This window comes from Erpetoichthys calabaricus, chromosome 1 (genome assembly GCF_900747795.2).
Source record: "Erpetoichthys calabaricus chromosome 1, fErpCal1.3, whole genome shotgun sequence".
In the NCBI taxonomy this organism is placed as follows: Eukaryota; Metazoa; Chordata; class Cladistia; order Polypteriformes; family Polypteridae; genus Erpetoichthys; species Erpetoichthys calabaricus.
The window spans coordinates 113,687,551-113,700,582 of record NC_041394.2 but is presented as its reverse complement, the minus strand read 5'-3'; the positions used below and the strand labels follow the sequence as shown (position 1 = coordinate 113,700,582).

At 37.9% G+C, this 13,032-nt stretch overlaps 1 protein-coding gene across 3 annotated transcripts in view; it reads right to left on the bottom strand.

The window, feature by feature from the left end:
• LOC114654650 (protein mono-ADP-ribosyltransferase PARP12-like) overlaps positions 1 to 13,032 on the bottom strand; it is a 41,155-nt gene that overhangs the window by 4,949 nt on the left and 23,174 nt on the right. For all 3 annotated transcript variants that reach the window (XM_028805314.2, XM_051929454.1, XM_028805323.2), the window contains exons 10-11: positions 12,265 to 12,395; positions 5,306 to 5,457 (exon numbers count right to left, since the gene is read on the bottom strand). In XM_028805314.2, coding sequence (XP_028661147.1) covers positions 5,306 to 5,457; positions 12,265 to 12,395 — 283 coding nt within the window. The remainder of the gene's footprint in view (positions 1 to 5,305; positions 5,458 to 12,264; positions 12,396 to 13,032) is intronic.

Sequence of the window (13,032 nt, the reverse complement as noted above, 5' to 3'; positions counted from 1 at the left end):
ACTGAAAAAACATTATGAAACAGCCTATGTATTCTTGACCAGGAAGGACATTAAATGTATCTACTGTGTTTTCAATAGCTGTGTTTGAAACTATTGGACTAGAGACAGATTTCATTTCCCATAAGAATTTGTCCATGACAACACTGAATGTCTTCACATAAAGTTTGTGTATTTGTGGAAAACGTTTCAAGGGTTTTTCAGACAAACTGCAGCAAACGTCCAAGAGTTTATAGTGGACATGAGGAAGGAGAGGAGACCTCACTGGCCACTGTTCATCTGAGGGCTTGAAGTGGAGAGGGTGAACAGCATTAAATACCTGGACATCTACATCAGTGAGGACCTCACTTGGACACTTAACACCACACAGCTGGTCAAGAGGGCTTAACAGCGGCTGTACTTCCTGAGGAGGCTGAGGAAGTCTGGTATGTCAACTAAGATCCTCGGCAACTTTTACAGCTACATTGTTGAGAACATCTTGACCAGCTGCATCACCATGCAACACTATTGCTATGGACCGCAAACGCCTGCAGAGAGTGGTAAAGACTGCTGAGAAGATCACCAGGACCCCACTGCCCTCTCTGCAGAGCATCTACAACTGCAGAGTCCGCAGGAGAACTGCCTCGATACTCAGGGACAGGGACCCCACCCACCCCCAACACAAACTGTTCACACTTCGACCCTCAGGCAGGAGATATAGAAGTATGAGATGCAGGACTTCCAGGCTAAAGAACTCTTTCTTTCCCAGGGCCATTAGACTCCTAAATAACTGACTGGAGTTTATAACCGTGGTTCACCTCATTCTATCTACCTCACACAACTGTATTTGACTTGTCCATCACACGCCTACCTGCACATTATACTTTATATTTCGATTCTGTTTTTATACTTTATGCTGCCTCTGTTACTTATTATCTATCTGCTACTTATTATTTATGTTTATCTTTATCTGTTGGTTTTGTCATTTGGTGTGGACAGCAAAGAAAAAATTTCATTGTACAGGGAAACATGTTTCCTTACTGTGCACATGACAATAAACTTTGAACTTGAACTTGTTTGACTTTCAATAGTAATGTTGGAGAAACATTTGTACAATGTAGTACAAAATGGCCAAAAAGTCTATGAGATGGAAATACCAAATTGGTTTTAATTTTATTAGTATGCAAAAAGCGTTTCCTTTTATATTTAAAAGTTCAAATGAGTAATGTATCTAAACTCCATTGTTATGTAAAACGGCACTAACAACATTACAATGCGGATACAGGTGACAGAATCACTGTGTGAAAATATTACAAATTAGCAACAAAAGAAAATCAGACTTTCATAAAACAGAGTGTAAAAATAATGTGAGTAACACCAAAGGGCCTTAAGAACAGGCAGAATGTGACAGTTGGCAAGATTAATAAGGTCTGTTTACACTACTGCATTGAGATGCTCATTTGGTGTTGCCTTTTATTCTTCTGGATCCTATCCATGGTCCCTGATTTCATGTGATAGATGCAAATGAGCCTGTCTATTTTATTCTACTGCTCGAACAACTGTTATAATTTAAATTTGGAGCTTAACTAGTTTTAGGCTTAATCTCTCTTAAAGCACTGTCAGACTAGCAGGGCTCTGTAACATGATTTAGAAGAAATACCTAAAATAGAGTTTAAAATTTCCAAGGTCACTTTTTAGGACACACTTCTTTTTAACAAAAGCATATACTACGCCCAGACTCTTTTGAGAATGTCTTTTGTCACCTCTACTGACCAGGCGGGAGTTAATAATGAGAGAAACCATAGGCAAAATAACAGTGAAGGCAATGTGCTCTTCTACTCAATATAATCTAAGTGCAATACCATAAGCAGAAGCATAGACAGACATACTACTTACAGTATACAACCTTGCCTCTTGTACATGCAGCAATTTTAAATGATCTTTCTCTCTTTAAGCGGCACGTTTCTTAGTTCCAGAGATTCTACAGAGACAGACTGACAGTAGCTTATGCCATTATCAGAAGGAAAAGATGACAACCATCATCACAATAGTGTAATCTTGGGTTAAAGAGCGCTATATGAACAAGGGTGCGCTTTAGAGGCTGAAGTCCGATCTGCCTAGTGGGCATGCAATGGCTTAAAATCCTTGAGTATGGTAAGCAGAAGCACAAGCACATAAGTTTAACAGATAGTCTGTGCATAGTGGGGTCTTTGGTGGAACAACACTATAGGTAATGATGTACATTAGTGGCTAAAGATCCAGCAGCCTGGTGGGCATACTATTGTTGATAGTGTTGTCCAGGTGAAAGCCCTATACATTACTATGGTTTGAAGTTTATGTTCTCATATATGGAACAAATTAAGGGTCAGGGACAGTGTGAAAAGCAAAGCATTCCCCTTGATATTACAGTGTATAATTGGATTCAAGTAGTTGTCAACTCCTTGCTGGATTAGAATCATGAACGCTAATTCATTGTACTGCACTTGTTGGCTTAGTGTGGTTTCACAAGTAGATGTTCACACCCACATTAGTACACTGGAGGGCTAGTTAAGTAATTGAATCCCAGGAATGCATAAAGTATTTACAGTAGGTGGTCCAGGGGGGATTAGGGTTTGCAGACCTCACTGCAGGTCTCTGTATTACAACAGAGGTGGCGTCTGATAATATTATAAAGATGAATCAAAGTTACGTAATTCAATGTTGATTAAAATTGCTAAAACTTATGACTTTCTATTGGCATTAAATCATAAATGTATAACTAGTAAATGGTTTAAACAAATTTCTGTCAGTAAGTGATAGTAAAAGGTAACTAATGCTGTCCTCCGATATTCTCTTTCCAAAAATATTCTGAACAGCAACTTGTCAAGCACTAAAAATTTGCATTTCATACTCTTCTATCGTGGCTTATCTCCAACACACTTAGTAACGTTAAGCAAGGGTATGATAGCACTGGCTTCTTCAAAAATGAAAGACTTTGCCTTGATAAAATAGGTAGTGTCATCAGTTCATTTCTGAGTTATTATAACATATACACTGTGCAATGAAATTCTTCCCTTCATGTTTAGCCAGCACAACACACATCTCCCACCGCTGGATATGTAAAATTTAAAATCATAAACTAACAGGTAGTGGCGAACAAAACAGCAGAGTTTCCATTTTTTATACAGGTTGTTGAAATTGATACTAAACTTGGTTTTGCATGCGATTTTACAACTGCAAAACTTGCTAAAAAGGGTATTTTGGAGTTTTTATTTCTGTGTGTGTGTGTGATGGAAAGAAATGGGTCATGGTTTTTTGGCAACACCTTACACCTTGCCACACCAAACTTGTAAATTTCTCAGAAAAAAGACTTACTCTTAGATGAACGCTGTAATCCAGCTGATGAAACTGTGATGCAAATTAGTTAAAAAGAAAACTCTGTACATTACATGAGATCCTACTTTGGTTGGTAGAAAAATTTGTGCATGCTAATAAAAGAGCTTTCCCATCAGTCCCTGTAGCACTCATGCTGCCTGATGGGAATTGTAATCTTTGTGCCTGCACTTGTTTTGGGTCCTCCCTATTGCAACTTCCTTCTCTGCTATATTTTATAGTTTGAACAATGGCAATATGCTGTACATGCAAATGGGTTTCAATGTTTAATTTTGATGATGTTCTTAAAGCAGTCAGGTAAGAATGAAATAAAAATGCACACTACATGCAAGGGTCCTGCTTAGTGTGGATTACCTGCCAACTGTGTGCCATTTGTATTTGTGGGTGGCAGCTGTGCACATAAATAAACAAAACAAAAAAAAGTTTTGCTTTAGCAATTTACCAGTGTGCATAAAATCCACATGCCATCACTGGCCACTTTATTAGGTATACCTGCTTCATCTTGCAGATAGCCTACATTGAACCAGTTAAGTGGCTGCAACTCTGCATACTGTATGCAGACATGGTCAAGAGATTGTATGAACAAATACAGTATTAAAATGCACAAGATGCATGATCTGCGTGACTTTGATGTGTTAGCACCAGAGGTGTTCTTTACAACATCTCAGAAACCTTTTAGAGTTTTCAAGCAGTACAGTTTCTAGAGTTTAGAGAAAATGGTTTGATAAATAGAAAGAAAAAGGGGAGGCAATTCTAATGGCAAAAACACCCTGTTGACGAGAGTGGTCAGAGGAAAATAAAGAGGTTTATTCAAGGTAAAGGAAAGGCCACAAATACTTAAATGGCAGCTCTTTACAATGTGAAGCACATCTGAATGCACAATGTATTGGACATTGACATAGCTGGGCTACAAAACCAAACCATTCGTTTCAGAAAAGAACAGAAAAGTGAGGCTACAGAGGTTATGAACACCAAACCTGGACTAAGTGAAAACTGAAAAAATGTTGTTTGGTCTGAAACTTGCAGATTTTATAGATCCACATTATGTTGTGTCAGGGGTGGTGGTTGTAGTGTGTTGCTGTGGGGAGTGTATACTTACTACAATTTAGGCTTCTTAATAGCAATTGATTATTTTTTGATTGCCACGGTGCACCTCGGCATTGTCACCAACAATGTTTACCACTTTACTGCTACACTCTGCTGTTTTCCAAACTTCCAGCAGGATGATGCACCATGTCATGATGCATGCATAGATTCACATTTGTTTCGTAAACATGACAGTTACTCCAAAACCATCACTGTTCCCAGATATCAATCTAACAGAGCACATTTGGGATGAGGTGGACCATATTCTTTGAAAGAATGATTACATCATCTGTTAAATTCATGACTTGAAAAACTGTTCTGATGGCAAAGGGGTACTTACCCAGTGCTGTATAGGTGTACCTACTATAATGGCTACTAAGTGAATTTTTTTTTCTACCTGTCTAAATCTCTGTAAATATAGTAGCATTTAAAAAAGACATGAATTACTTACAGAACAAAACATCCATCCATTATCCAACCCGCTATATCCTAACACAGGGTCACGGGGGTGTGCTGGAGCCAATCTCAGCCAACACAGGGTGCAAGGCAGGAAACAAACCCCAGGCAGGGCACACACACACACACACACACACCAGGGACAATTTAGGATTGCCAATGCACCTAACCTTCATACCTTTGGACTGTGGGAAGAAACCCATGCAGACACGGGGAGAACATGCAAACTCCACGCAGAGAGGACCCGGGAAGTGAACTCGAGTCTCCTAACTGCAAGGCAGCAGCACTACCCACTGCGCCACTGTACCGCCCCCAGAACAAAACAAATTCCTCAAAATACTTTCTAATTAATGTATAAGTACAGTATATATTTTATGAAAATGTTTTCATTTATCTTCCTGAGATCAGTCCTTACCTTTTCCATAAGAAGTGCCATGAACACCACAAATTCTCCAATCAAAGTTTTGGTGGCAGATGGCATTCACAAGTGATTTTTCAGTTCCATGAAATAAAAGCCGTTCATCGACATACTTATCTCCGCTCTTTTTTTTCATCTGTTCCTTTTGTCTATAAAAAAAAATAAATAAATTGAAAGTGCATGCAATGTCATTTCTTATAATATTTTTAAGTGATTTTTATAAAGTTCAAGCAAGATACAAAATATGGTAAATTTTAATTAAAAAGCATTTAAGGCAGTTTTCATACAGGAAAAGCTCTGAGGAGGTCTACCTAGAAATATTTAATATACTATAGGGTGGATAGAAGAGTTGGATGGATGACAATTCTACAGTTCTCACAGACTGTTAGAAATGAATATTCATTGATCCATCTCTCCATTTTCCTAACCCTCTTATCCAGAGCTGAGTTACATGGTAGCTAGAGCCTATGCCAGCAAGTATTGGGCACAAGACACAGGTAGTACCAGTGCTAGGTTATTTTACCTCCTAGGCCTAGCTAATTAGTGCGCCAACTGACTGTTTGGTAGTTAACCTGTTGCAGCTGGGTTTTTCCTCCATTATGATCTGCGCCCTAGGTGAATGTCTAATTCATCTTAATGGTGGTGTTGGCCCTGGACACAGGATGGACACACACGCTGAAAACAATAGACTTTCTGTCCAGGTCATGATGACACAATGGTATCAGTGCCTATGTTAGCAGAAGTGGGTGCAAAGCAGGCCAGTCCGTCACAGGGCCTACTCAAATCAGGACAGATTTGACATCCAGAGTGGCAGGATTTGTCCTGGTGGGCTACCAGCTGCCATGGGCCATTGCACTGGATCATATAAAATTGAATTAAAAATAGTAGTTTAAATTAAACAAATGTATGTTTAATCCAGAAAAATACATGTACTTTTACTTGTACTTCACGGGTTGGGCTTTATAAAAGTATACAGTACCACCACACTTAGGATGAGAATTCAATTCTTTTTTTCTTTTTTTTTTTAACTTTTTTTCCAACACCAATCGTATACGTTCAAGAAAGGACTCCATCCTTGCTTGGCTTCATGAGTATTGTAGTTATTTAACTAGAATTTCAGGCTAATAATAATAATAATGCATTTTATTTATATAGCGCCTTTCCCATGCTCAAGGCACTTACAGAATAAATAAAGAATGGCAGAATATACAGTATATAGCATTGTACAAACCAGATAAATAAATAAAGAAGATTAAGACAGTAAATTCTTTAAATTATAGTGTTACAACAAGCACATGGTCTGACGGTACGGTACTATTATGTCACCAGGGATCTTCCGATTTAAATAACAAAATGTGGATCATAAAAAGAATGATGCAGAAAAACAACGGAACTTTAAATTGTAAACATCTGTAGTCAACCTTTTACTCTCCATCTGTTTACGTCGGCTAGTGCTATTGAGACTCGGGGTGCTAAAATCAAAGAAATTTGGTAAACGTTTATTATAAGGAATCAGAAGCGTGTAAATATTTACATACAATTCTGAACTTAATATCAAATTATAGCAGCTCAAAATTTGCAAGTTTAATATTCAGCACATTTTTGCATATTTATATTTCAGCACGGGAAGGGTTCCACTATTTATTTAATGTTTTACGCTTACATAGCTGGTTGATGCTTAAATGTTGGTAAGTCAGATGTTCTCCCTTTGTTATTAGGACGCCTTTGACTTTATCCCTATTCTTGCTGTTTCTTTGGTCTGTTTTTCTCACTCGCTCCATGCTGAAGACAGCAGCAAAGCAACAACATGAATGGGTGGCTTATAACTTGCTTGCAAACCGCCTGCGGATCCTTCCCATTTCTTTTTGTTGAAAATGGAATAAAGTGAAAATGAATTTGAACAAGTTTGCGGTAAGCTTAAAAAAACAAAAACTAGATAAGACCTATTTGAACAACGCAGAGTTCTCCAGTTTTTAGTTTACACAAATGCGCGCTCATTTTCGATTTAAGCCAACAATAACGAGTAGCCTGTCGTAAGAGACGGCAACACTTAACATTTTTATCACTCTTAAGGCTAATCTGCAGGAAAAAAAAGTATGTACATTCCCCAAATGCGAGATGTGCTTTTTTAATATGGGAATGAAAATACAAATTAGCATGAAAAGTAAAGCTGTACAGAAAAGTTGAGAACCACTCGTTAAAACGCGAGACGTTAAGCCAAACCTGGAACACAAGGTGACTCATGTAATATACTACTGTTCTCAATCGCTACTCAACACCATTGACTTTTTATGTAAGTAGAATCCAGTTAAGTGTGGATTTTAAGTTATTGTATAAAAGAAAATTAAAATATTTTAAAGTAAAAAATGGCAGTCACAAGCTTGTATGCAGACTTGGAGTGCAAGCCTGACACCGCTCGGCCAAAAACATTCGAACAATCTAGAAGAGAACGGGCCATTCAGCCCAACAAAGCTCACCAGTCCTATCCACTTCATTCTTCTAAAAAAAACATCGTCTATTTTTGAAAGTCCCTAAACTCTTACTGTCTGTCATGATATTTAGTAGCTTATTCCAAGTGTCTATGGTTCTCTTTGTAAAGACAAACATCCTAATGTTTGTGCAAAATTTACCCTTAACAAGTTTCCAACTGTGCCCCTGTGTTCTTGATGAATGCTGGTGATACTGAGGCCAGTATAGCCCATACCAATACCAATAATGACACAGCCAGAGTGTCATCTTGCAAGAATGGATAATCTTCTGGAAAAACATACTGTATGACTACAGTTAGGTCCAAGTATTTGGACAGTGACACAATTTAATTCCTAATTTTGGCTCTGTACGCCACCACAATGTATTTAAAATAAATAATTACAGCAATAATTTAAGGGGTTTAACAGAAATATAGTATGAGCCAGTCAAGAATTAGCCATTTTTATACATGATACTCCAATTTTCAGGGGCTCAAAAGTATTTGGACAATTGACTGACAAGCTGTTCCCTCATTATTCCATTAACAATGGAGCAGGTAGAAAGTCTGGAGTTGATTCCAAGTGTGGAATTTTCATTTGGAATCTGTCACTGTGAACTCTCAATATGAAGTCAAATGAACTGTCCATGCAAGTAAAAACAAGCCATCATTAGGCAGAGAACACAAAACAAATCCTTCAGATAGATGACAGAAACACCAGGAGTGGTCAAATCAACCATCTGGTAGATTCTTAAAGAGAAGGAACACACTGGTGAACTCAGCAACACCAAAAGATCTGGAAAACCACAGAAGACAAACTGTGCTGGATGATCACAGAATTCTGTCCTTGGTGAAGAAGAACCGCTTCACAACATTTAGCCAAACCAAGACCACTCTCTGGGAGGTAGACCTATCATTGCCAAAGACAACAATCAAGAGAAGACTTCATGAAAGTAAAGACAGAGGGTTTACTACAAACTGCTTGTAAACCGCAATCACAGGAAGGACAGATTAGACTTTGCTAGAAAACATATTTTAAAAGCCTGTCCACTTCTGGATCTGTTTTCTTTGGACCAAGGAAACTAAGATCATTATATACCAGAATGATGGAAAGAGAAGAGTATGGAGAAGACAAGAAATGGCTCGTGATCATGCATGGCTATGAATAGAAGTCAGTCACTCGTGTTTATTGATGGTATGACTGCTGGCAGGAGTAGCAGGATCAATTCTGAAGTGTACACGGTTATACTGTCTGCTCAGATTCAGCCAAATGCTACAAAACTAATAGGACTTGGCTTCACAATTCAGATGGACAATGAGCCAAAACATACTGCAAAAACAACCCAAGTGCCTTTCAATGCAAAATTATGATATATTCTTCAGTGGCCAAGTCAATCAACTGACCTCAACCTAGCTGGACATGCATGTCACTTGCTGAAGACAAAACTAATGGCAAGTTATTTTTTAAAAATCATTTCAAATAAACGTGCATATTATTAAAAATGTGTAATATTGATACTTTTAATGTGAACATTGATGTTGAAATTGAAAGGTCAGGATCAGAAGCATCGATACTTTAGTAGTGATCCACCCATCCCTACTATCAGTGATTATACAGAGCAAGAGCTCACTGACCTCAACAACTGCTCTGTATGATTATAAACATGGCTTATTGTGGCTCACCATATTCTGTCCTGAATCCAGCAAAGCTTGACTATTGTTTTCTTAGTGTGCCCATTTTAGAGTACGTCAGTCTCAGATTTTTGTCTACTTTGTTTGGTAGCCGCTTGACTATAATTTCAGAGTAGTTTCTATGTCGGTGTTATAAAAGTTGTTGATGTGTGAACACTTACTGAATTTAGAAGTTATCACAGTGCACGTGAAATGAAGATTGATGTGGATGGGTTTCATAAACCTACATGCTCAGTCAGAGGTTGCTAAGTGCAGACCGTGAGGATTCTGAAATTAACTCAGAGCAAGAGAGTAAAAGCAGATTGTTGGTCTGAATTTTTGTACATTTCATGACCTTGTCCAGATGCGTTCACCTTTCTTCTCCATCATAATTGTAGTTGAAATCCTTTATGCTTCACATGTAATCTATTAAGCTTTTCATTTCTTTTGCGTTTTGTCTAACTGCTTTAAATAGGATGAAATCTAGTAGACTGATCCTTAGACCTCCACAATGAGGCATCAGGTGTCTCTCTATGTAACCTAATACAGAATGATCTAATGTCCTATATATGGACCTGCTTGTGTTAGATTAACACTAGCTATGCTACCCATCTAAGATGAGTTGAAATCTAAGTAATCAACATAGACCTCAACGTTAACATATGCACTGCACCATATATTGGAATGTAATTTGAAATACATGTAGTAATAAGTTGCATTGCATTTGTCATTCTAACAGGTGGCACATCACAAACATTTGTTTAATAAAATGCATTACTACAAATGTTTGTGGTTCATCATCTGTTGGAATGAAAAAGCAATACAATTATCTACTGTACATTATGTGCCATTTGGTATGGGATTTGTGAAATCAGTGTTAGTGTTTGAGATGTGTCATCTGTTGGAATGAAAAATGAAATACATTTTATTACTACAAATGTTTATGATGTGCCATATGTTGGAGTGACAGAGACATAGCAAACGGATAGACACACAGACTCTTTCATTTTATTAAGGTAGATGTTATCAGCTTTATGCTGAATATGCTATTGACAGACAAGATTAGACAGGAGTTCCCATGGACTATGCTGTTTGCTGATGACATTGTGATCTGTAGCGATAGTAGGGAGCAGGTTGGGGAGACCCTGGAGAGGTGGAGATATGTTCTAGAGAGGAGAAGAATGAAGGTTTGTAGTGTAAATGAGTGGGAGTTCAGTGGAATGGTGAGAATGCAAGGAGTAGAGTTGGCGAAGGTGGATGAGTTTAAATACTTGGGATCAACAATACAGAGTAACGGGGATTGTGGAAGAGAGGTGAAAAAGAGAGTGCAGGCAGGGTGGAATGGGTGGAGAAGAGTGTCAGGAGTAATTTGTGACAGACGGGTATCAGCAAGAGTGAAAGGGAAGGTCTTGGTTTGGACGTGCAAATTAGAGATGCTGGGTATATTGGGAGAAGGATGATAAGGATAGAACTGCCAGGCAAGAGGAAAAGAAGAAGGCCTAAGAGAAGGTTTATGGATATGGTGAGAGAGGACATGGCAGGTGATGGGTGTAACAGAACAAGATGCAGAGGACAAAAAGATATGGAAGAAGACAATCCGCTGTGGCGACCCCTAACAGGAGCAGCCGAAGAAGAAGCTAAATTTGCTTTTGTATATTCATACACTATACAGAATTGTTAGCACAACCGTGATTGTGATGCAACATGCAAGGGGTGTGCCAAAGGCGTCTTTGTTAAATAAATTTCTTATACTTCAGTATTGCTGGAGTCAGAAGATCATTTTTATGTATGAGTGCTGAAGTAGAGCCGGGATTGGGATTTTTTCCCCAACGCTATCCATGGAAAACATTTTCATGAAGTTCAGTTGTACATTAAGTCAAATACAGACATGTGCGTCTTGAATGTGACCTGTATTTGAACACTCAAATCAGAAGTTTATGGAAGGTTGCACACTCCCCAAATAATACTCCTCTGTTTATGCAACCATTTTTCATGTTTCTGTGTTGAAAATCAACATGGATGACAGGTCTGTAAAGACCCTTTAAGTTACTGAATCCTCACCAAACAGAATGGGAAATCAAGCGGCACACAGAGAAAAGTGGTCTCCTGTTACAACTGACGACTGATTTATTTGTCATACTCGTGTGTGACCTTACTCATAATGATTTTGGAGTTGCATATACATGTATTTGCTAGAATTGGATGTTGTCAAGTAGGCAGTGATAGGTATACATTGTTTTTACAATACCTTCTGAATTGTTTTATTGTGAAGCTTACATTGGAATTTATTGCCCCAAATACTATATATTTTGCTGAAGTCAGAAGTCAGCATAATTGGCACAAGTTCTTCTGCTAACATGACAGCTGCATTTATAGAGTTCCAGTCAGTTTCTGAATACATGTACTCACAAGTACACTCTCCCTTAATAGGGTTCATAATAATTAATTAATCTAATCTGATATGAAGGAAACTGGATTACCAAGAGAGAACCCATATACTGTAGATGTAGGGAGAATGTGCAGGCTTCACATAGGCAGTGCAACTAAGAGGTGGCATTGGCAAAATATTATGAAAGATATGGTACACAATATAGACTGTAAATCATTGTCTAATGAAATACATATCTATCTATGTTGCTCTTCTGATATTCTTTTCTTTAAGAAAAAAGACCAAGAAAAATTTATTGAAATGTGCCACTTACAGTATTTGTCGGTTCTCAAGCTGCACTGTTATGAAGCCAGTCATTCTTGAACTCTGTTCTGACTTGCGTAATATTCAACATATTATTTCCAAATACAAATGGTAAACTTCACTCACATTTGGAACATTTCCCAGAGGTCTTGGTTTTGGATCCTGCTAATTTTCGACACAGTTGCATTTGGCATAGTCCGCTGAAAATGGCCTAAAACTTGCTTAAACTCCTCAGATTCTAGAGCAAGTTGAACAAGCTGAAAATGAAAGATGGAAAAAAAATAGATAAATTGTATCTAAACATGATGCCCTTGACTTTAAACTATTAAAAAAGAAAAGGGATCTGAAAAGCACATGGTATACAGTAGCCTTTTGGAGAATTGTGATGCAATACAGCATTAGAGTTAACGCTGCTGCCTCACATCCCAAGGGATCTAAATTCTTATCTGGACCCTGTCACTGTCTGTGTGAGGTTTGCTCATTGTCTTTTATTCCATCTGGAATTTTCTCAGGTACTTGGGTTTTTCTCCTCAATCCCAAAGATGTGCGTAAGACTTATTTGAGACTAGTTTGTAAAATGCCCTGCAGTGGAGTGGCATCCTGACTGAAGACTGTTCCTGCTTTTCACCTGAATGCTGCCAAAATCATCTCCATACACAACACTGAACTGAAATAAGCAATTTTAGAAAATGGGTAAATAGATTAATATGAAGATTAAATAATAAACAATGAATAATACAACATGGCAAAAATAAAAAAAAAATCGGTCCAATATGTATGACTTTTCGCTTTGTCTCTGAAATTTTCATTTACTTTATTAACAAGGGTTTTAAAACAAGTTGAGTTAGAATGATCCTTCCTCTGTTTTCTGAGCTTGATCGTTCCATTTCAAGC